This window comes from Tachyglossus aculeatus, chromosome 19 (genome assembly GCF_015852505.1).
Source record: "Tachyglossus aculeatus isolate mTacAcu1 chromosome 19, mTacAcu1.pri, whole genome shotgun sequence".
Classification (NCBI taxonomy): Eukaryota; Metazoa; Chordata; class Mammalia; order Monotremata; family Tachyglossidae; genus Tachyglossus; species Tachyglossus aculeatus.
In genome coordinates this window covers 8,826,589-8,846,799 of record NC_052084.1, presented here as the reverse complement: position 1 = coordinate 8,846,799, position 20,211 = coordinate 8,826,589, and the positions used below count along the sequence as shown (strand labels likewise).

The following is a 20,211-nucleotide window of genomic DNA, read 5'->3' as shown; positions in this document are numbered from 1 at the left end:
ACTGGGGCTAACTCGGCGCTTCATTTTTAGTCAGAGAAGAATACATACAAGCTTGAGTATGCACACCTTTACTTTACACCTGCGTTTTCTGAAAGTTAAGGAAACAGAGTAATGAAAGCCCAAAGTTTATTTCACCAATATACACAAATCCACCAAGATGAACTGACACTGAAAAGAGGAGCGGTATATACAGCATTGCACTACTTAGTCGTGAAACTCCGCAAAAAAAGCATTTATCTGAAATCGGACTCCGACGGGACAATTAGCACTATTCCACAGCGATGTAGCTTTTGGAAACCAAGTCTGAATTCTGAAGCCTCATCTTCCAGGTAGGAAGTGGTTCTTAACTTACTACTTTTATGCCATCTAAGGGCCACAGTGAGAACCAGGCAAACACATTTGAAGGAAGCTTAAAAGAGCAGTAGTGCATAGTCTAGGCTAAGACTTTTCTTTCACAGGAAACTGAATCTGATTTGGAATTGAGTTACTACTGTAAGTTACATACGTATTGGTAGGATCCATCAATCAAAATATCTAGTCATGATTCGACTGCAGATTCTTTACGCCGTTTCACAAAGTCCCTTGGGAGCCCAGAAACAGTGACTGAGTTTCCTCTCTACTACGGAGACCGACCGCTGTGCCCCTGCTTAGTGTCTTGATTTGCTCATGACTGTGTTGTGTTGCAATTAACCTGATTAAACAGGGATACAAGGAACACTATAATTCCACTTGTTCTCTCCTTGTGCAACTGACTGCCCATTTTGCAGCAATCTATTTATCTCAGAAATTTGTTGTCATTTTACTAATCTTCAAAGAGTAGCTAGGTGCCTGAGTGCAAATCAACAGGACCACTGAGTTCTGCTTACTAGTCATCACGCTTTAACTGCCACCTTTGTTTAAGCCCCTAACATTTCTGCAGGGCAGTTACCTCCTCAATATCTGAACTTAAAAGCTAACTTGTAACCATTTCAAATGGGACCGCTAATGGCTGCAAGGTAGGGTTTGGAACCGCTACAAGTGCTTCTAAATGAGATTTTTTTAAGAGTAGAACAACCACCTCTGTCCCCCTCTCCTCTGAACAATGATGCAGCTAGCTATTTTTTACTTACAGAATGCTTCTAAGGAATCTTATAGCCAGACGTGGCAACTGCAGTGCTGCAGGTAAAAATGGCCCTGGGTCATACCCCACAGCACTGCGTAAAAGCTGGAGTAAAAAACAAAAGAGAAAAGCCTTCAGCAGGCCGGCAGCAGGTTTTACTGGGGGAATAAAGCTGGGCTGGGAATAAATAACATGGGGGAATAAAGCTGGGCTTCAGCGTACTTACAGGATGGCAGACCCAGAGGGAACCGAGCCACTTGCTAGTGAACGAAGGCCTGAACAGTTCACAGCATCTCCAGGAATCGTTTCTGCCCATTCAGCGCTTCTATCACCTCCTGGCTTATTCTTAGAAGAAACTAGTCCATGCAGTGAAAACGTCTCTTCTTCCGGGTTGAAGTGCCAACTTTGTCTTGTAACATCTGTGATTCATTCAGGTCTACCGACGCCAGGACCCCCGAACAGATAAAAATGTTGTTTTAACTTTAGGTAAATTATCAGGTTATAGGACTGGCAACTCAACATTCGGCATTTCCCCCCCCCTCCACGACAGGACCCATGGGTGGGGGCAGAAATGGTGGGGAAAAGAAGGGATCCATTATATTTCCAGAGGTGACAGTTGAGATCCCCAGCTAACAGCCCAAAGCTATGCTCTTTAAATTTTAATTAAATCTTGCAACACCCCTGTGAGGTAGGTCTGCTAAGTCTTTTTTCCAAAGCATCATGCACATTCTACGCTACGATTTACAAGCACAAAAGAATCACCAGATCCGACATCAAGCCTCTTAGGAAAAATAGTGTTTGGATTTAAGATTTACAAGATAGTACATTTTTACATTTCTCATTTCCGTTCTAATGGATTCACTGTGATTTTACGGGAGACCCAGCAGCTCAGGTGCAGTTTTGCTGGTTTCGGAGTCCTACTTTTTTCTCCTTTTGATCCTCCAGCCCAGCAGCTCCACTCGAAGGGACCCTTCCACAGCCAGATCTTCCCTGTGGTCGCAGCCTAGCGTAGGATAAAGCACGATGGCACCAAAGAAGGGCTTTCCTAGCATTTATTGAGGGACCGTAGAGGTTTTCTCCCGCCTGTTCTGCCCAAGATTGTACAGGAGCACACAATCAAATTACAACAATTAACATATTTAGAGTGTGAAATAGAGAATCAGAGATAAAGGACATTTGAAAACTAGGCTAATGAAAGCAGCCGCTAGGATGAACAGCTACACCACAAGTCGTTGAGCCCGACAAACATGGAAAAACCGGGCTTTGCCAGTCTTGGCCTTAGACGGCAGTTTGAACTAATTTCTTCAATATTCACTTGTTGGCGAAGAATAGAGCCGGGACGTCACGGTTTCGAAGCTGCGGGTGTCTTTTCCTTATTTTACAAAAGCCACGAGGAAGGGTTTCTCCTCGAAGTTCCAGGTCTCCGGGTGGGCGAGCGCCGTCATGACGAGGGGACCGAAATGGCTTCCACGGCCTCGATGAGGTGCAAGGCCAGCCCGTACTGGCCGTGGTTCTCCGGTAAGAGCTCGATGACCTTATTTACCAGTTTGGCTGTTGTGGCGATTGGCACTTGAGTGTTCTGAAGATCCTGGGGGTCCTGCAAAGGTGAGCACAATGACATCACTTCTGCCTGCCCCGTCAACTGGGTTTGAGGCCTATGACCTGGGACCACCCCCAGATGGAAGGGGAGGATTGCTCTGAGCAATTAGCGAAGAGCTACTCGGGCAGCTCTCCTTCAGACCCTTTATAAACGGTGAGAACCAGTCATTCCGCACTTCTCTCCCGAGAGCCCTCTACTCTAGCAGGGGTCGCTGGGTCTCCCGTCCGGGCCCGGGCCCCGCCTGACTTACCATGGCCTTGAGCCAGGTGCACAGTGTGGGTGGGAACCTGGCCAGCAGCTCCATGCCTTCCTTGGTCTGGGTGTGGAGCAGCGCGTAGGCCAGCCTCTGCCCCGTCAGCACGAGCAGCTGCGAGGCCAGCACCTCCTTGTCGTGCACCTGGAGGATGGCCTGTGGACGTGCACAAACCGGCAGTTGGGCACGGGCTGCCCTAGCTTCAGAGCGCTCCTACCCGGGAGAGGCTTCCCTCTAGGCTGGCCCCCGGCATTTCCGACCCTGGGGATCCTCAGTCTGGACCTGTCAGAGCAGTGGTCTTATCCCGTCTGGACTACTGCATCAGCCTTCTCTCTGATCTCCCATCCTCGTGTCTCTCTCCACTTCAATCCATACTTCATGCTGCTGCCCGGATCATCTTTGTCCAGAAACGCTCTGGGCACATCACTCCCCTCCTCAAAAATCTCCAGTGGCTACCAATCAATCTGCGCATCAGGCAGAAACTCCTCACCCTGGGCTTCAAGGCTGTCCATCACCTCGCCCCCTCCTACCTCACCTCCCTTCTGTCCTTCTCCAGCCCAGCCCGCACCCTCCGCTCCTCCGCCGCTGATCTCCTCACCGTACCTCGCTCTCGCCTGTCCTGCCATCGACCCCCGGTCCACGTCGTCCCCCGGGCCTGGAATGCCCTCCCTCTGCCCATCCGCCAAGCTAGCTCTCTTCCTCCCTTCAAGACACTACTGAGAGCTCACCTCCTCCAGGAGGCCTTCCAAGACTAAGCCCCTTCCTCTCCCCCTCGTCCCCCTCTCCGTCCCCCCCATCTTACCTCCTTCCCTTCCCCACAGCACCTGTATATATGTATATATTTTTGTACATATTTATTACTCTATTTTATTTGTACATATCTATTCTATTTATTTTCTTTTGTTAGTATGTTTGGTTTTGTTCTCTGTCTCCCCCTTTTAGACTGTGAGCCCACTGTTGGGTAGGGACTGTATATGTTGCCAATTTGTACTTCCCAAGCGCTTAGTACAGTGCTCTGCACATAGTAAGCGCTCAATAAATACGATTGATGATGATGATGATGACTTCCTACAGGATTACAGGTGCGGTGGTGGAGACATTGCAGCTCATCATCTGGGCAGTCTAGTCACGGGGAACGCTGCATTTACAGCAAAGTAGAGCTATCTTGGGGACAGGGACTGATTATCTCATATTATAATAATGTTGGCATTTGTTAAGCGCTTACTATGTGCAAAGCACTGTTCTAAGCGCTTGGGGGGGATACGAAGTGATCAGGTTGTCCCACGTGGGGCTCACAGTCTTAATCCCCATTTTACAGATGAGGTAACTGAGGCTCAGAGAAGTTAAGTGACTTGCCCAAGGTCACACAGCACATGTGGCAGAGCCGGGATTCGAGCCCATGACCTCTGACTCCAAAGCCCGTGCTCTTTCCACTGAGGAGTAAGCACACCATTATCATGGTGGGGAAGGTGTTTCGAGGGGATGAGGAATGCCCGTCCACTCTGCAAAGCCCCTGCGGCAAAGCAGACAAGGGCCCAGGGCAAGCTACTGCTCACTCACCCAGGAGAGCCCATCTTTACAGGTCCAGTGGATAGTTTGCCAGTTCCAAAATGTAGAACGGATGCCCCGAGTCAGAGAATAATCATTACCTCCTCTCCAAGTTGATCGATCCCATAATTATACAGTTCGCATACATAGTGCCTTCTGATCACGTCCTCGTTCACTTGAAGGGGCTGGGACAAGTCCACGGCGAGAGCGGGCCAATCTCGTTCCTTCCCGGGGCTGGGAGGGCAGGCCGCCTCCTCGGTGGTTTCGGGCCCCTTCGGCCCAGCAGGGTGCTCCTGGACCGCGGCACTCACCACTTTCAGTAAAAACTGGGAAGCAAAAAAGAGGCCAAGTTAAACCTGGTGGATGAAAGAGGGTCTTCCTGTTCATTGTTTTCGCTTAATTACGGTCCCTGGATTTGGATTCAAAGTGAGACTGCTGATTTGCCTCCAAGATTGGAAACTAAGTGCCTTAGAGTTGAGCTTGCACTCAAAACAGAATCAGATAACAGAAACCACCACCCCCAACCCCCAGGGGTTAAAGTTTTGGTCACCGTTTTCCTAATGTATGATAAACGGTCTAAATCCCGCTTCCCATCTGACTGCGAAGATGCCGGCTAAAGATGCCGGCTACCTCTAGCCCAGGTTCCCTCCGAAGGCCCTCCCTGAGGCTTGTGCAGAGGAGCTGGCCAGAACACAGTCCCAAGTCACCTGGGTTTCTAGCAGTCACTGGGGTCCCTGCCCAGACAGGTGTTAATCAATCAATCGTATTTATTGAGCGCTTACTGTGTGCAGAGCACTGTAACCTGAGAAAAGGGTTGTCGAGAGGCAAGCAAGTGCGGTGGCAGAAACCGGCTCAATGACAAACTCACTTGTTGACGCATGGAGATGAAATTGGGGTCCATATCGCCACTGGGCAAGAGCTGAATTGAAGTCAGGTCTTTGAAAAATGCATTCTTGCCCTGAATGGGAAAACAGAATAAGAAAATGAATCCTTCCCACCCCTATGGGCATTTCAGAGAGGAGCCGGGGCAACCCACGTGCTAAATTTACTCCGTCCTTGCTTTAGCCACTCTCCAGTTCAGAGAAACTGGCAAACCTGAGAAGCAGTGTGGTCTAGTGAATAGAGCACAGGGCTGGGAGTGAGAAGGACCTGGGTTCTAACCCCCAGCTCTGCCACATGTCTGCTGTGTGACCAGGAGCAAGTCACTGCACTTCTCTGAGCCTCAGTTCCCTCGTCTGTAAAACGGGGATCAATCAATCAATCGTATTTATTGAGCGCTTACTGTGTGCAGAGCACTGTACTAAGCGCTTGGGAAGTACAAGTTGGCAACATATAGAGACAGTCCCTACCCAACAGTGGGCTCACAGTCTAAAAGATCAGACCGTGGGACGTGGATTGTGTCCAACTCGATTAGCTTGCACTCAGTCCAGTGCCTGGCAAATGGTACCGTACCCTACAAGTGCTGTTAAAAGCAAAAAACAAAAAAAACTCCAACAACTTCAGGAGTAAGTAAACGAACATGCGGTTCCGAAGCAATTCTTACTAAGGTTCAATCCTGAAAACCTGTACTTCCTCAGTACAGGGCATAGGTGATAGATAAGTGTCATGGTGACAAAGCTGAGGCTCAGCGCAAACTTAACTCCAACCCCCCTGTGGTATTTTCCCTAGGACGGACGGTGGCAAGTTCCTCTCCTTGTAGGCTGGCTGGGATTTTTTAAGTTAATTACCCCAGCACTGTATGGCCCCGCACTAGGTGTGGTAGAGGGTTATGAAGAGGAAAAGTCTCCCCTCCAGGACGAGACGGGGCCCGGTGGGGCGACTTGACATGACCCACGTTCACGGTGACAAACTGTTGCCCTTTAGAAGGCCAAGCAGCAGCATGGGGAGATGGGACGGGACGGGAAGCAGAATCTGGAGCCGCTGTCCCCGCCTACCTTGCTGTCAAAGAGTGAGAGGGGCTTCACTGCCTTCAGAGCAAACCTCATGATCCCGTAGAGGACGGTGCACAGCACGGAATGGTGCTCCACCAGCGGGTAGTGGACGCGTTTCTGTTCCACGGCCAGTTCCACTATAGAGATGGGCCCTTCGACGGACACCCACGCGTCCTCCAGGTCGAACACGGGGACTTGCATTTCATCACTGCCAACGTCAGCCTGGGGGACGGAAGGGGGGACACAAATGGATGCAAAGGTCTGGCCGTGCACTCCAAAGGGGGATAAGCCACTCAGATTTCAATCAGTTACATCTAGGTTTGAATAGTCCATCACCCTAGTGGAGAGAGCACAAGCTTGGGAGTCAGAAAGACAAGGGTTCTAATCCCAGCTCTGCCACTTGTCTGCTCTGGGACCTTGGGCAAGTCACAACTTCTCTGGGCCTCAGCTGCCTCATCTGTAAAATAGGGATTAAGACTGTGAGCCCCATACGGGGCAAGGATTGTGTCCAACCCAATCCACCTCGGCACTTAGTACAGTGCCTGGCACCTAGTAAGCGCTTAACAGATTAACAGAATTATTATTACACAATAAGCTGTTCTTCTGAAAAACATCCCAGCAGAGCCAAACTCAAATCAGGATTTCCTCCCTGCTGCCCACCACAGTTCAGGCTGCCAATTACCGAGCAAATTTGGGTACAAAGAGTTCTCTTAGAAGACAGGAGTCGTCCTCCCGAAGAACCTCACGTTATGGGAAAATCACGCTACTGTAACCATTGATTTGAGGAGAATTAATGAGTGGTGGGGAGAAAATCTGAAAATACCAAAGGGACAACGAACTGCGATGCTACACTGTCCACCTCTTCACACCCTCCCCGATCATTGCTCTTTTGCTGTATTTTAATCCCGTATCAAGTCGTAAAAACGCAGAGTCCTATACGCTACAACACGGTGAGGCCGAGGGTGTGAGAAGCCTGGCAGCAGCAGCAGCCTTGACCTGCATGCAGGTGCCCAACTGCTTCTCCCTCCCCCAAATCTACTGGTACCAACTCGTTAGGCTGAGAACTGACCGGTACTGTGGGAAGAATGCTGCCCAAGTCTACCACCAGGCTAGATTCAAATCGTGCATTGAAAATCTGTTACAGTAAAACTTGGTGCATTCTTTCCTAAGCGATGATGCATCATTTTTACCTCCATTAAAGTCTGGAGCAGGTCCAAGCAGGAGCCAAGAAAAGATGTCATCGCTGCGTCACTCATCCCCACATCCTGGTTTAAAGGAGGAAAACTGTTAGACCACCCAGCGCAATTTTAGCTCTCTGCCCAGTAAAATTTTCATTGACGTGATACATCAGAACTGGGGGGGAGCGGGGGCGGGGAGGGAGGCAGTCTGACAGATTAAATAAGCAGACACCGGAACACTAACTCTTCTCCAGCCTTAAATCAAGCTTTCTCTAAAACTAGGCTGTGAAGCACAGAAACGCATAATCTCGCGACCCAAAAGCCACAATAAGGCCACCCCAGCCGCGTGATGCCACGTGTCTCCGTGGAGAGAGAGTGGTGAGCTGTCTGTCACCCAAAGTCCGGGTGGCTTCGCCACAGAAGCCCGGGAAACCCAGCTGGACAGGCTCAGAGGGACCCACCCAGCCTCCCTTCTTCCCACCATACTCCACCACCCCAACCTGGGCTCTCAGCTCCTGCCAAGTAAACCCCTAAACCATCCTTTGTTCCTGACTCTTCCTCCTGCAACCCACTGCTCGTATTCAGGCCGGAGCTTTTGCAAACCACATCCTTGTTCTCCTTCAAAAGCCTCCTAAAAAAACATCTCCAGGCACATCCGCCAATTAATCACGTCCCCCAGCCTCCCATCCGATCAGCCAGCTCAACACTTTTCTGCCCTTATCTGCTGCTATATCGTCTTCTCTCTCCCTCATTAGACCGTTAAGTCCTTGAGAGCACGGATCACGTAATTTACTTCTTTTGTATGCTCCCCAAGCACCAAGGACGGTCAGTTCTCTTTTAGCATGTGTTTCCACTCTGCTCTTTGGATAGAAAGCTGTTGGGAATTAAGGAAACATCCTCTGAGAAAAGCTGCTTGTTTGGATACAGCGTGACATGGAGTGGCAAGAGGTGTGCACACTCTAATGCACATTTTCCTTAACTCGGGGTTAAGAACCCCGTGTTATAGGAGAAATGACTGGACAGAGTGGGCGGTCGATAAACACTACTGATACAGCTACCCAGGGCTTTGAAGGCTCAGGCCTGATCCCCTCTGGGTCTGACAATCTGGAAACGGGAATTAAAACTGGCCAAATCCAACTGCGAGTTTCCCACAATGTACTATTTCCTCTGCTCTCCCCACCTCCTGATGCAACTTCAGATCAGCCCAAAGCAGGCAGAAAACTCTCAAAAAATAGCAGTTAAGAAACGACACCTTAAAATGACAGTTTGGCACCTGGCTCAAACCCATTGCTTAGTTTAGAAGAAAAGATTCACTTACCCTTCTGCACAGTCTGTCCTTTGGAGATTTGCCAACCTAGAGGAAAAAAACAGGACCGTGACTATGGCATGAAAGGACATTTCGACCACACCTACCTACTCTGGAGAAAGAAGGACATCTTTTCTAAAAAAGTTTACTCAAATTCCCGTGACTGAAACGCTTTTGAGATAAAGGTGGTGCCTAGTTTGGGTTATCCGACTTTTTAAATTAAAGGACATCTTATTGACTGGGGGAAAGCAGCTATTTTGGATTCTTCACTGTTTTGAGTAAGCTGATTTTGGATTAATGAGGTTTCAACTTATGTATAATGAAGACTTTATGCAGTTGAAAAAAAACTGGGATAGAGAAACACTATTAAACAAAACTAGCACTTGTAATAATTTGAGTTGGCAGGAATAGCTCAGGGCGGGGCTGCTGTTGTGTGGTCTAGCATACATCCCACCTGACTGTCAACACTGAATTCGGTTCGACAGCATGTGCACAATGAGCGACAGACTGTCACCCTCCCACTTCTGACTCTGGCAGCCAAGCGCAGGGATGGAATAAAACGGGTCGGACCTAATTTGGAACTCACGGTGACAGGGCTCACCTTGTCCATCAAATACGTAGCAGCAGAGAACCTCTTAACGATGAACGTATTCCACATCATTAAAGCGATGCCTACAAAACAAGAAAGGGGGGGAAAAAAAAACCCTGAATGCATGTTTTCAGACAGTAAGCTCGTTACGGGCAGAGAACGGGTCTGCTAATTCTGTTGCATTGCACTCTTCCAAGAGATTACTCCAGTGCTCGCTCTGCGCAGAGTAAGTGCTCCGTAAAAGCGCCGATTGATTGATTCTGGCTCAACAGGCTGTTGGGTAATCAGGGAGTGCTCACCTGTCCCCAGAAGCCTGTTTGGAGAGAGCCTGCCCAGGGGTTGCACAGGTAAGTACCACAGAGTGGTGAGCGCGGGGACGCCTGGCTGAACCGCTGGGGCAAGGGGTGGGGCCGGGACAAGCCCAGCCGGTGGAAAGGAACTCATCACATCGGCCTTAGAGGCCTTCCCAGACTGAGCCCCTTCCTTCCTCTCCCCCTCGTCCCCCTCTCCATCCCCCCTTCTTACCTCCTTCCCTTCCCCACAGCACCTGTATATATGTATATATGTTTGTACATATTTATTACTCTATTTAACTATTTATTTATTTTATTTGTACATATCTATTCTATTTATTTTATTTTGTTAGTATGTTTGGTTTTGTTCTCTGTCTCCCCCTTTTAGACTGTGAGCCCACTGTTGGGTAGGGACTGTCTCTATATGTTGCCAATTTCTGCTTCCCAAGCGCTTAGTACAGTGCTCTGCACACAGACACAGTAAGCGCTCAATAAATACGATTGATTGATTGATTGATTGATTGGGCCGATGGAGGGTAAAAGCTGGGCTTCCATGGTTACCTGAGCGGCCAGTTTCCTTTAGGTGCCGGTTTGGACACCGGTGCGACACCTTGAAGGGGAGGCAGCTCGCCTCACTGTCCAAGCCCTCCCCCTCGGAGCTTCGCCGGCACGCACAAGAGGTCCAAAGGACCAAAAGGAGCTGGCCCCAGGCCCCTGGCAGGGGCTTCCTGGCCAGAGGTCACGCAGGAAGAGGCAGAGAGGGTCCGTTCCAAGTAGGTTTCTTCACTGCCTGCCTGAAGGGGTTGATCCCTCTGTCTGTATTGTCCTCTCCCAAGCGCTTAGTACAGTGCTCTGCACACAGTAAGAGCTTTTCTAGACTGTGAGCCCACTGTTGGGTAGGGACTGTCTCTATATGTTGCCAACTTGTACTTCCCAAGCGCTTAGTACAGTGCTCTGCACACAGTAAGTGCTCAATAAACACGATTGATTGACTGATTGAGCTTAATCATTGATGGACTGCTACAGCACATACCGAGCCCGCTGTTGGGTAGGGACGGTCTCTATTTGTTGCCGACTTGTACTTCCCAAGCACTTTAGTACAGTGCTCTGCACACAGTAAGTGCTCAATAAATACGATTGAATGAATGAATGAATACTACAGCTGGAGAGAGGGAGGAGCTGGATTCTTTGAACATTCCCAAGTGCATCGTACAGTGCCCTGCACACAATAAGCGCTAAAGTTGATTCGGAAGGTCTTAATGTAGGCAAACTTTGAGGGAATTCCCTTGTTTCACCAATTTTGCCCCTGTGAAATCTCAGCAACTGAAAACAGGCACAAAACTGGGGGGAATTGAACTACTGTGTTTTTGTACTCTCCCAAGTGCTTCAGTACTGTGCTCCGCACACAGTAAATGGTCAGTGAATATGACTGATTGATTATATTAGTCCAAGCCCAATTCTAGTCTTATTGAAAGCCAGTGCTTAATGGAACTTCCCCAGATGAGAAACTGCTTTCTCAATTTCTCCATTTCATTTACTCATTTATTTCATCTGTGTTAGAAGCAATCAACTTGTATGATAGTAACAGGGCGGCTAATGTAGAAAAGAATAGTCCTGGTACCTCCCAAGTCAGAAAAGGAGGAAATTCTTGGCAGAGACTTAATTTCTCTCCAGAAGTGTATGGTGGAGCTTGAGGACGGAGGATGGTGAAACCATATTAATATGAGATCAAGAAAAATCTCCAATAGCAGCACCAGCAACAGTGCCACACTCCAGAAGGAAAATACATGTATTCGCTGCACCACCAAGTACAGGCTCAATTACCTCTACAGAGACTCAAACATTATTTCATCTTCGCAATGTTTGCCAAGGATAATTTGAAGAACAGTCTGCTTACCGTGTTGTACATGGGCGTTGAGGATACATTTCAGGTGTTCTATAGACCGAATGAAAAAATGTGCTACCTTACAAATGGGAAAAGAAAAATAAAATGATTAAGTACCTTGGGGTAGCAGTCACATTCCAGTAGTGATTTATAAGATATGTCTGAATAAATATCCTAATGAGCTACTAGAAGATAGGCCAACTCTGAAAAAGGAAATTTCAACTTTCCCTCTTAAGAAAGTTCATCTGAACACTTTTCTCTAGTTCAAATATCATGTCTTCACTGGCAAAGGAAGTAAAAGACCTTAGATCGGATGCTACATTTCAGAGGACGCTTTATCTCCCCAAAAGACTTTCATCCAGTTTTTAGGAAGTGAATTTTGCACTTGCAAATATAATTTTTGCATTGAGTATGGCAAGCAGGATTGTGTGAGTTCCTTGAGGCCAGAGCCTCTGCCTAGACATAGTAGATAATCAATATTATTGATTAAAGAAACGTGACAAATCTGGAGGCAAATTAGAGAACATTGTAATTACAGAGAAAAATTACAGAGAAAAAAATTAAGATGAAAATTAGACTTCCAGAAAGCAGTGAGACTGTGACCAATTAATCCAGAGTTGCTAAATAAGTCATTTCCCAATGAAGACACATCAGAAATGTAAATAACACTGCCCAAACTGTATTCCTCAAGCCTGCCCGGCAGTATCATTTTAACTGACCTACATCCAGTTCACAAAGGTGATAAACTGGTGCACGTGCCTGTGTGATAAAAACTTGAGTTCTTACTACTTAGAGTTCATAATATCAAAAACTGGGAGGATCTGGGAAGGATCGGCTCATCCAATTCCTGGTTTCTAGGTTTCCATCACTGTCTTTTTTATAGACTCAAAACTGGACTTAACACAGTCCAACTCTGGGAATTTCAGAGCCTAGTACCGGCGCTTGCCTCTCTCTCCAGCACACTGTAAGCTCCTTGTGAGCAGGGATCACGTCTACCAACTCTACTATATTGGACTTTCCCAAGTGCTGTGCTCTGCACACAGTCAGCACTCAAATACCACTGATTTTCTAGATTTTGATCTCTAGAGCCTTTCTCTAGACCTTGACAAGGCGTTGTGGTTAGTTGATTGCATCCAAGCCAAGATTTGGATGGAAAAAAAAATTAAACCACGAGTTCAGGACTGATCATCCCAACCTAACTGTAAAGAGTCATTTCCTACCAAAACTAGACAACCAAACACAATTTCATCCAAAGGGCATAAAGCACAAGAGACCTTTTGTCAATAATAGTAAGCAAGAACTTTACCTCTGGGTCTTTATTCCACTGCACAACATATTCCCAAGAACAGTGCGCATGTATCACATCAAATTCAAGGCTGCAAGGAAATTGTCGATACGCTAAATGCAGCAATTCTGAAATTTAAAAGAGTGTTAGTTGTCTTTTAATTCCTTAATGCAATTAACAGTCAAACCACATTACTCCAGTCTAAACCTTAGGCCCTTAGTGTGTTTTACCTAGTATTGTTTGCAAATCCGTCCCAGCCTCTGGCTCCTCAAGGAAAACTTTACTGGTGGCTTCATGAGGAGGTTCTGCAGGGTCTTCATCTCTTTCTCCATCAGCCAGTTTCAACACATCAGGACTAAAGTCTTGTTTAAATACCCACTTAGCTACACTATCTGCAATTCCTCCTAAAGGGGAGAAAAACACACAAAAAGGAACAGATTAGTGATACTGGCCAAGTCTACCGGGGAAAACTGGTTTCCTTTCCCTGAAAAACGGATCTGGTGACCAACATAGGTAGAGTGCAAGCCTACCGTTAAATGCCGAGGTATTCCTACGAGGTTTGGAGGTGCACAAAAAAGGCTAGCATGTCTGAAGCCATCTATGCATGTACGAGCTAATGCTTTCCAGTCTCCCCCGCTGAATTGCCACAAAAAAAGTAATGGAAGCAAATCCTGCTGTTGTTAGCTATCTAATGGGCACATGTCACTGAAAACATTAACGCGTGGATTCCGCAAAATATTTCCCATCTGACGCTGGAGGGTTCACAGACACTCATCTGTACACCAGGTGAGCATCTGTACACTCATCTGAACTCCTTTAAACCACATGACATTATTCCCAACTGAATTATCTAGCAGGAATTTCCATCTTAGCCACATTTCTCAAACAAACAAGGGCGATGCCCCCGGCACCCCAACAAATACGGTCCATTAGCTGGGTATCTCCTATTTCCTGTTAGGGAGGCTACCCAAAAAAGGAGATTTCTGCTGTTCCAGAAAGAGATTCTACTGAATAAACCTTCACTTTAGAAAACGGTACAATTAATTAACTGAAGTTGTCAAATTCACCAGATCCATGGAGGCTCTCATTAGACTCCCCCTCAAAAAAAATCCCAACTCCGGAAAAACCTGACAGCACTACACAAAACGTACTCCAAACTGTGACACGAGGAGAGGTCCAAGAATTAAATCACTCCAGATCATTCTTTGAGTTACCTTAATTAACGATTAGCTGAATTGACCCAAAGCAGTTCAGACTCCAGTGATTTGGAAAACACCTGCTCCCCGAGGGTCAGTTACTAATGGCGGGATTTTAAAGGCTCATTTAAAGTCCTTCAAAGAAGTTAAAATAAATTATATAAATGTGTGAACATACAATAGAAAGCTAATTGTTCTGACGTGGTTCAGATAACCAGTTTGGATGGCTCAGAGGATTTAAAAAAAAAACCTCACGAAATCAAAGAAAATGGTCCAACTGCCACTCTGAACAAAACTGAGGTTAGCTGACACCCGGATTATTGACAATTTTGAGTCAATGGGTTTTTTGTTTTTAAATGCGTATACAAAGTTAGCAGATCAGAAATGACACCTGTCTCTCACTAGGCCCACAATATCTTCTCCCATTTTACAGATGGGGAAACCGAGGCCCAGAGGTTTTAAGTAACTTGCCCAAGGTCACAACAGCAAGCTAGGGACGGAGCCGGGATTAGAACGCAGGTCCTCTTATTTCCCCAGGCTGACAGACACGGCCACGGCCACACCATCCACCTCTCCCTTTCTCAAAAAGCCAGAAAGACACCTCTGAAGCGTCACGTCAGCCAGTTTTTACCTTTTCCTCCTTCCAGCAGTTTCTTTACAGAAAGCCTGGCCAGGGGCTCGGCCTGCAGAGCGGATGACTTGGTGGCTCGGTTGTTCGCTCTACTGTGTAGCAGCGTCTGAAGGATCAGGCAATCCTCCAGCTGTTTGAGCAGAAGTTTCCAGTACTCGGTGTCAAGAGAGAGCGCCTCCCAGGAGTCCGTCAGGCCTTCCGCATCAGCGCCTAGAGCCAGCTGGGAAAACTAACAGGAGAGGGACTGGTGTCAATCCACGATAAACAAAAGACACTCCTTTAAACAGTACCCTGGGCCTAGAAACGGCATTGACCCTCACTCATTTATTCAATCATATTTATTGAGAGCTTACTGTGTGCGCAGCACTGTACTAACTGCTTGGAAAGTACAATCTGGCAATAAAAAGAAACAGTCCCCACCCACAATGGGCTTACAGTCTAGAGGTCCTCCCGGCCTGCCTCCCCAATGAGGCATAATAATTGTGGCATTTGTTAAGCGCTTACTATGTGCCAAGCACTGTACTATGCGCCACGGTGGATGAAGGCAAATTGGGTTGGACACGGTCCCTGTCCCACAAGGGGCTCATGATCTCAACCCCCATTTTACAGATGAGGAAAGTGGGGCCCAGAAAAGTGAAGTGGCTTGTCCAAGGTAACACAGCTAACAAGTGGAGGAACCGGGATTGGAACCCGTGGCCTTCTGACTCCCAGCCTGTGCTCTATCCACTGTGCCGTGCTGCTTCTCTGGGCCACCGGTCTAACTGTGGAAGTGACTGGGCTTCCCCCCACACTGCTCCTACCTGGCTGGAAGGCTTGCGCAGAGTCAATCAACCACCCGACGTGCCCCGGGGCCGAGAGCGGCAACCCCAGACGCAAGAGTGGGCAGGGAAACCGGCTGAGTATGCAGCAGGGTCACAGCCAGAGGGGCGTCTCCACGGGCCGGACAGCCACGGCTCCCATCTTTCAAACCCGGCCCCCTCCTCGCCTTCCCGCTCTCTCTGACGGCACCTGCGTGCGGCCTTCCACACGCTTCAAAATCTACACTGGGCCCTCCAGCCGAAACCGCCGGCCACCGGTGCCCCAAGGCAAGGGGCAGAAAGCAGTCGGTTACGTTTCCGGGCACCGGGTGATCGTGGCACCTCTGCTAGCTTACTTTTCTCTCCGCCATGCTGTCCGATATCTGAGCTGCAACCGAATGCCCAACGTGTGCGGAGAGCAGGGCCGCGCCATTGTTCTCCGACTGAATGCAGGCTGTGCGCATCTGCTGCCACCACGGGGACACTGACTGTGAGTCCCAAGATTCATCCATCGCAACTGCGGGTGGAAAAGGACAGGGAGGAGGGAATAAAATGAAATCACAGACATTTGTTTTCGTTTTTTAAGACAATTCAACTCCTGTGCGGATCTTTAAGCTTGAAAACTTCTAGACTGTGAGCCCGCTGTTGGGTAGGGACCGTCTCTGTATGTTGCCAACTTGTACTTCCCAAGCACTTAGTACAGTGCTCTGCACACAGTAAGCGCTCAATAAATACGATTGATTGATTGAAACCAAAACCAGGTTGAGCAACAAGTCACTGTTCGGATGGTCAAAGAAGCATCAGGAAAAAGAAATAGCTAGGACAGATTTGCCACTGCATCTACAGTGTCCTGCCCAGAAAAGGGGAAACGAGCTTAAACCAGGCTCGGAAGACTATTATTCCTGGACCAAAGCCACAGGGGGAGTCCAAAGTGACAAGACCTCATTCCAATTTCACTGCTTAATTATTAGCTACACAAGGAAACGCTGACCCTTACTGCCAGACGAAACACCAACAAACGTTCGACAAGAGGCATCTCAACAACCCGGTCATGTTCAAACTGGTTTACTTGAACCTGAATTTTGGGTCACCGCTTCAGTGTAGCATAAACTGTATTTCCAAAAAATGCAGGAGCTTTTTTAAATCATGGATTGAGCCTGAGGATCTCAAGTCAATGTTGAAGACTGTAATTAAAAACACTCCCCACCATTCATTCATTTATTCGTATTTACTGAGTGCTTACTCTGTGCAGAGCACTTTACTAAGCGGTTGGGAGAGTGCAATACAACAACAGACACATTCCCTGCCCACAACAAGCAGCTGTTGTGATATTTCAGTGGCATGCTTTTTACTACTGTGGTATTTGTTAAGTGCTCATTATATGCCAAGCACTGTACTAAGCACTGGAGTAGATACCACATCATCAGATCCAACAGTTCCCGTCCCATACAGGGATCACAGTCTAAGGGGAGGGAGAACAGGTACTGAATTCCCACTTTACACATGAGGAGAACGAGGCACAGAGAATTGACTTGTCTAAGGTCATACAGCAGGCAACTGGTGGAACTAGGATTAGAACCCATGTCCTCTGACTCTCAGGCCCAGCCTTTTTCCACTTAGACCACACTAGAAATCTGACTTAAGGTTGCGCTAAACCAGAAGCTGACTAGGATTCATTTTCTGGGGGCAGGGGAGAGGGGTGTCACTGTACTGTCCCGGTGACCCATGGAGCAACTACTCCAGCTGTTACCTAGGCAGGAGTAGGAAGGCATGGGTAGGGGGGCAATTCTAGATTGGGCAGAAGATATGAAAGAGAAGCAGAAGAGTCCTGATCAGAACTGGACAACAGGGAAGGAGCAAAGAACCCTGAAATTCCAGCTGATTAGCCCCTACCACCTCTCACCCAAGGACAGAGTAACAGTCCAGGAGAGGAAGCAGAGGCAAAGCCTCTGAAAAACAAATGCAGAAGCAGAGCCAGCCTAAAGACAGAGTAACTGATAGGTAAACGAAACCTGCTAAACTTCAGAGTGAGCAAAGCACAGGAGTTCTGATTTTTACAGTCCCCAGGTAGTGTTCTGGGATTTCTGATAGCAATCCCCTAGGGAAATGTATTCTCCCAAGTGCTTGGCACATGACAGCTGCTCAATGAATTCCACTGACTGACTGGGGAGAACCACCACTACCACTTCTCCCCCCCTCTAGACTGTAAGTTCACTGTCTGACAACTCTGTTGTACTGTACGCTTCCAAGCGCTGAGTACAGTGCTCCGCACATGGTAAGTGTTCAATAAATACCACTGACTGATGAACTGATCATCAATTCATGATGAATTGATCGATTGATCCTCAGAGGCCCGAGGGAGTGGCAGATGCTTACAGACTCAGGATCTTTCTCCGCAAGGTCCCTGTTTTGGCCTCCTGGCACGTTCAGTCGGACTGAAGAGGGGCTTGGGCATGCTCCCTGCAGGTGAAATATGAAATGACCTGGGGCACCCAACATCAGCTCCCACGACAAACCTGTGGGTACCATCAATCCAGCGAACACGTTGGTGTCTTTTAGAATCACTTTTCTTGGCAAAATTCTACAGGTCAATTTGATTATCTGTATCTACTCCAGGCTTAACACAGTGCTTTGGCTCCCAGGAAGCACCTAATGAATACCATCATTAACCACGGCAGCATAAATCGCAAATACAAACGACCACCATGAATGCAATTTATTTGTATTTCTCAGTGACAACTCCACATTAAAAACATTTTACCTTTCATCTTGCTCAGAAGTGATAGCATTGTGTGAAGGCAGCAAACAGACTGTGGTTTATCTATAATATCCTTTTCCTTTGAAAGCCAAACATTCAGAAGCAGAGACTAAAACAAAAGAGAATGAAATTAAACTTAATTCTCCTGGAGCCCGGCATTTTTCCTACCTGGTTTGGCCTCCAACAGAGAACCAACATTCTAGGAAACACAATTTCACCAGACCCAAACACCATGCTAAGTGTTTTAATTCTTGATTAAGCATAAGAAAAGCTTTTAAGCAAGTACACGGCACTAAAATTCAGGTATTAGTTCAACATACCTAGCTATAAATGTCATTCTCTACCTAACAGCCCACTCCAACTTGGGTCTAACTGAACTGTACTCTCCCAAGGATTTAGTATGGTGCTCTACACAAAGCAGTACTCAATAAATAGTATTGATTGGTTGTACTCGGTTCTAAAACATGTTTTTGAAGATTCATGAATTTTGCTATAAACACATAACCATACACATGAAGAACTTAATATCACTGTATTATTAGGCAGCACTATGCATTACCTGCCAAAGTGAAAGATCGTAATTGTTATACTACCCTATCTTTAGAGGCATAAAAGTTTTTTTAAAAAAAAGTTGAGGGAGGAAAGGAGAGAAAACAGAAAATTAGTCCAGGCTTGCACACCTGATTTTCAAAAATCACAGGTCAAAACTTTAGTTGGCCCACAGGTATGTTCAATCCACAATTTTTAATACTGCTGCCTTCTGCCTTCCCCCACAATAGCTTTCCTCACAACCATTTACTGCTCCCTATCTCTATCACTTATCACTAGACTAAAAGATCAGAAATAAAAGACACTGAAATTAATCATGGGTTTCCACGAGAATCACTCTAAAAGGATAAAATAGAGGCAAATTTATTTTACTCCCACTAGCTGATCTTCATTGTCCTATTTTTCCATTAATCTGTGGACTTGTTCTTATTTTTATAACTGTAGTAATCTCCTTCATCTCCCTTTAGATGTAAACTGTATTGCTGAGTTTTAAAAAAAATTGCAGTGTTGTGTTTTAAATGAAGGATCGAATCACCACCTCATCAAGTCAGAAAGAAAAGAAGGATGTTATATGAAGGGTTGGGATGACCTGTTCTTTAACTTCTCTAAAGAGATAAAGAGAAAATGGACACATGAATTGGAAGAGGGGCAACAGTTTATATGGAAGGATTATTTAACATGGAAATAAATAAACTTGGGGGGAGAGGGAGGGAACCATATTTTTTACAACTACTGTACTCTTCTCCCAATTACCAAGATCAGTGTCTTGCATGCAGCTAGACTTGCAATAAATATTACTGACTGATGATAAGCCTCCTTGTTGTCTACAAAGGAGGTCCTTTCTAAAACTATGATTCTGAGAACACATTTTTACTGCAATACGGGAAAAACTTGCTTGGAGAAGAATACAAATCAAGGTTCAGGTTTACATTGCAAAACTCATAACAATTAAGTTTCAATCACAGAAAGAAGTATAACCATCAGGTTAGTGTAAAACTTTACTAGTCATAATTTATTCCATTTAACCCTCAAACTCGGAAAACGTTTGTAATTTTTCACTTCGGTGCAGAACACCATCTAACAAATGTCAACTGTTAACTGGCAGTCTTTAACCATCAATGGCTACAGTTTCTTAGTGGTAGGATAAGGCAAAGAACAAAAAGATGAAAAACAAACACCAACTATTAAATGGAAAATTTTAACATAGATTTAAGGACCCTTGGAGAATAGTTGACAAAACAGGTTTAGTGAGATGAAAGGGACTTTGAGAGGCAATCTACTTAATCCCCCTGCCTTCAGGCGAGACCACCGCT

The 20,211-nt window shown here is 46.7% G+C and overlaps 1 protein-coding gene across 2 annotated transcripts in view; it reads right to left on the bottom strand.

Moving 5' to 3' along the window:
* Nucleotides 1-109: 109 nt before the first annotated feature.
* The window catches only part of RAB3GAP2 (RAB3 GTPase activating non-catalytic protein subunit 2), a 63,625-nt gene continuing 43,523 nt past the window's right edge, over nt 110-20,211 (bottom strand). For both annotated transcript variants that reach the window (XM_038760777.1, XM_038760776.1), the window contains 14 exons: nt 18,353-18,458; nt 15,948-16,108; nt 14,795-15,023; nt 13,198-13,371; nt 12,989-13,095; nt 11,695-11,761; nt 9,517-9,587; nt 8,928-8,963; nt 7,622-7,696; nt 6,435-6,653; nt 5,369-5,458; nt 4,602-4,826; nt 2,950-3,108; nt 110-2,696 (listed from right to left, as the gene is read on the bottom strand). In XM_038760777.1, coding sequence (XP_038616705.1) covers nt 2,541-2,696; nt 2,950-3,108; nt 4,602-4,826; nt 5,369-5,458; nt 6,435-6,653; nt 7,622-7,696; nt 8,928-8,963; nt 9,517-9,587; nt 11,695-11,761; nt 12,989-13,095; nt 13,198-13,371; nt 14,795-15,023; nt 15,948-16,108; nt 18,353-18,458 — 1,875 coding nt within the window. In that variant the 3' untranslated portion in view covers nt 110-2,540. The remainder of the gene's footprint in view (nt 2,697-2,949; nt 3,109-4,601; nt 4,827-5,368; nt 5,459-6,434; nt 6,654-7,621; nt 7,697-8,927; nt 8,964-9,516; nt 9,588-11,694; nt 11,762-12,988; nt 13,096-13,197; nt 13,372-14,794; nt 15,024-15,947; nt 16,109-18,352; nt 18,459-20,211) is intronic.